This window comes from Antechinus flavipes, chromosome 5 (assembly GCF_016432865.1).
Source record: "Antechinus flavipes isolate AdamAnt ecotype Samford, QLD, Australia chromosome 5, AdamAnt_v2, whole genome shotgun sequence".
Classification (NCBI taxonomy): domain Eukaryota; kingdom Metazoa; phylum Chordata; class Mammalia; order Dasyuromorphia; family Dasyuridae; genus Antechinus; species Antechinus flavipes.
In genome coordinates, this window is record NC_067402.1 from 113,400,508 (window position 1) to 113,404,032 (window position 3,525).

At 36.3% G+C, this 3,525-nt stretch overlaps 1 protein-coding gene across 2 annotated transcripts in view; it reads left to right on the forward strand.

Annotated features, from left to right (window-relative positions):
- The window catches only part of COPG2 (COPI coat complex subunit gamma 2), a 37,469-nt gene that overhangs the window by 33,463 nt on the left and 481 nt on the right, over window positions 1-3,525 (forward strand). For both annotated transcript variants that reach the window (XM_051963139.1, XM_051963138.1), the window contains exons 21-23: window positions 1,297-1,394; window positions 2,380-2,518; window positions 2,782-2,880. In XM_051963139.1, coding sequence (XP_051819099.1) covers window positions 1,297-1,394; window positions 2,380-2,518; window positions 2,782-2,880 — 336 coding nt within the window. The remainder of the gene's footprint in view (window positions 1-1,296; window positions 1,395-2,379; window positions 2,519-2,781; window positions 2,881-3,525) is intronic.

Genomic DNA, 3,525 nt, shown 5'->3' on the forward strand with positions numbered 1-3,525 from the left:
TCTCAAGTCATATCTTAAGCCAACTTCTGGATCTTTCTAAAGCAGTTCTTCTAATTTCTGTGAGCTTATTTTTATGTATTTTGCTACCTTTAAAATATCCTTACAGAGAAAGAAACTATAATACAAAAAAAGTTAAATTTCTCCTTCCAGGCAACTTCTGAAATCTCTTTTTTAAGGAATATTTCTGATTCACAGGAGAGGATGAATGACCCCAAGCTCTAGGCTTCAAGACATGTTGTTCTATTTTATTCCTTCCCTTAAAAAGAATACAAAATAGTTTGTATGTCATAAAACACTACTTAACTTTGGAAAGGGAATTGGGTTTAAACTTATTATGCTTATAGAGGGAAGAATTACAGAGAGAATTGTAAGAGGAAGGTGCAAACAGGCAAATTTTAAAGTTTACCATCAGGTTTGCAAGGTGAATGTTGAAAACTATCTTTGCATATATTTTGAAAATAAAAAGCTATTACTAAAAAAAAAAAAAAAAGTTTGCCATCAGGAAAAACGTCCCAACAGAGCTGTTCAAAATGGTGCAGGAATGGTCTGCTTTAAGAGGTGATGAGAATCCCCCTCATTGGAAATCTTCAATCTGTGGCTGACTGACCATTTGTCTGATATATTATAATGGAAATTCCTTCAGGTATGAGTTGGAATAAATGGCTGCTAGGGTCTCTTCCAACTCTCAAATTCTGTCATGTTTGGAGAGATTTCAGCTAAAGTTGAAGGGGGGAGGGGAACTTACCAGAGCTGCCAAAAATACGTTACTTGCTTTTGGGATATAGCAGGTTCCCCACCAGGAAAGTCTTTGAGCAGAGGCTGGATGACTATTTGTCAAGAATGTAGAGTGGATTGCTGCTCAAGTGTGAATGAAGTAGATGGCCTTTCCTAACCCTGAATTTCTGTGATGTAAACTGTAACCTTTTTTTTTAATGAAGCTATTAAGAGTGGGATTTGATATGTTTTAGATCCTACTGTAAGGATGCATTTTTCATAAAGTTTTTTGTTGTCTTGTGTGCTTTAATCTGGATTACTTTTTATACCATTATTGTGACCAATTTTGCCTGATTGTATACTTCTTAACATAGACTTAGATCTTTAGTAACAAGTTAATATTTTTATTCTTTTGTGGTGTGATTTACATGTTTGACAAGCCTGCAAACCACTTCTTGAGAAACTCTATCCAAGTTAAGAGACTGCATCTAACCTGCTTTTTGGAATATAGCGTGTACTGCACAATGTTAGTGGTAGCAAGATCCTTGACATGGGCAAACTTGATTTTTTCTTCATCTCTAGTTGCTTGCACCTTTAGCTGCACAATGAAGTTTACAGTTCGGGACTGTGATCCTAATACTGGTATTCCAGATGAGGATGGATATGATGATGAGTATGTGGTAAGTTTCCCTTGAATATATGGTCTTTTGGTACCAAGTTGTTTTTGTTAGGAATACCTGATGATGACATTGTTTAGGGATGGTTAGCTTACATTGTAATTAAGGGAGATAGTCCAGATCTTAACATATTGCACAGTGAATGTAGTTTATCGACATTGCTACCCAAAAATTCAGTATGACCCTGTGCTATATTGAGAAATATGATGCCCAAAACAAAAGAAGCGTAGGACTCTGCCCTGAGCAGACTTTATCTGAAGTACTTCATTCATTTTATGGTACCATATGTTAGAAACAAACTGGAGAGTAACAGCAAACAAAGGAGAGTAACCAGCATGGATGAAGCACTGAGGAGTTGGAGGGTAAATTTCAGAGATGCAGATTTAGGTTTGATGTAAGGATAAACTTCCTAACAGTTAGGACCATCCAAAAAGGAAATGGGCTGCTATAAGAAAGTAGTGGCTCCACACACTGTGTGTGTGTGTATGTGTGTGTGTGTGTGTGTCTGTCTGTCTGTGTCTGTCTCTCACATTCACACTCACACATTAGAGGACTTCAGTCCAGGCTGAATGCTTTTTTTACTTTTCTAGACCTTTTCCCCTTGAGTTATTAATGGTCTTTTCCCAGTTTTCTTGTTATGTGCTTGTGAATATGAGATAGAAACATATCTATTACCTTATAACACTACATGTTTATAAATGTTGAGTTTTGGAGGACAGATTTCCTGTTCAAGTGTGAGTTGAAGTAAACAGTTTCTTAGGTTTCTTCCAACTAAGATTCTGTGCTATTCTACTGGGAGTTGACCTTTTCTTTACTATCATCCATAGAGGAGTATTTTATTGTGCAGTAGAATTGCTATCATTAAGTACTAAGGCCTAATAAATAGAATTTGAAATGGAATGGTGGGTTATTTACCTACCAATAGGCTTAGTTTCCTTTTCTACTAGAGAAATTTTATGCACTGACACCAGTCTTATTTGACCATCAGCTGGAAGATCTTGAGGTCTCTATGTCTGATCACATCCAGAAGGTGCTCAAACCCAACTTTGCTGTAGCCTGGGAAGAGGTTGGAGATAACTTTGAAAAGGAGGAGACTTTTGCCCTCAGCACAACCAAAACCCTTGAAGGTGAGACTAATCTCTTCTCTCTTTAGTGAGTTCAGCCCGTATCAAATCCAGCTGACATAATCTCTATGGATTTGAAAAGTATTGTCAGTCTATAGCCTATTTTAGTGGGCCTTGTTACTTTTTTCTCCATACAGTTTATTTTTTACAGCACTAATTTTTCCACCTCTTATTTTCAGTATAGTTCCAGTAGTGGAGATTTCATGAAGAAGTAGATGTCTAAATATAACATTTCTAATGCTCTGTCTTATATCTTTCAAACACAGAAGCTGTCAATAACATCGTCACATTTCTGGGCATGCAACCATGTGAAAGGTCAGACAAAGTACCTGAAAACAAAAATTCTCATACACTCTATTTGTCAGGTAAGAACTCTCATTCCTTTTCACTTATTCTTACTTGTTTATAAAATTTAAAATCAACTCAAATGCCATCTTTTGTGATGTTTTACATATGCTTTTCCCCAGAAAGCAATAATTTCCCCACTCAGACCTCAAATGGTATCGTTTGCACTCCTCATGCATTTTCATATTTTGTTTTATAGCTTTGTGTATGTCATCCCTCTGACTAGACTAAGTCATCTCAGTTTTTTGTGTTAACTAGCACAGTAGATTCTTAAATGTTTGTTGAATTGAAAGAGATATACTCTGTTAACGGAAGAACTTTGGCTGTGCCCACCCTCTTCATTTCAGAATCGAAGTCTCATTAACAGGACAGTTTAACTGATCCTGTTCCTTTAGTCTGAAATCAGCAAGTTCACCCAAATGTTGTTTAGCTCAAGAAATTTGCATTGGTTTCACGCTGATAATCCTGACTAATTTCTCCCCGTTTTTGCTCTTAATTAAGCAGCAAGTGTTGAGTGCCTCCCCATTTCTATAAGCTAGAAAGAGCCTTAAAAAGTATTTGAACCATGTAGATAATATTTAGTTCCCCTGCATAAAAAATTTATACTTGTCTTTATAAAAGCAGTTTGTTTGACTACCCCATCTGGTTTTTGTGATTTTTCTCAG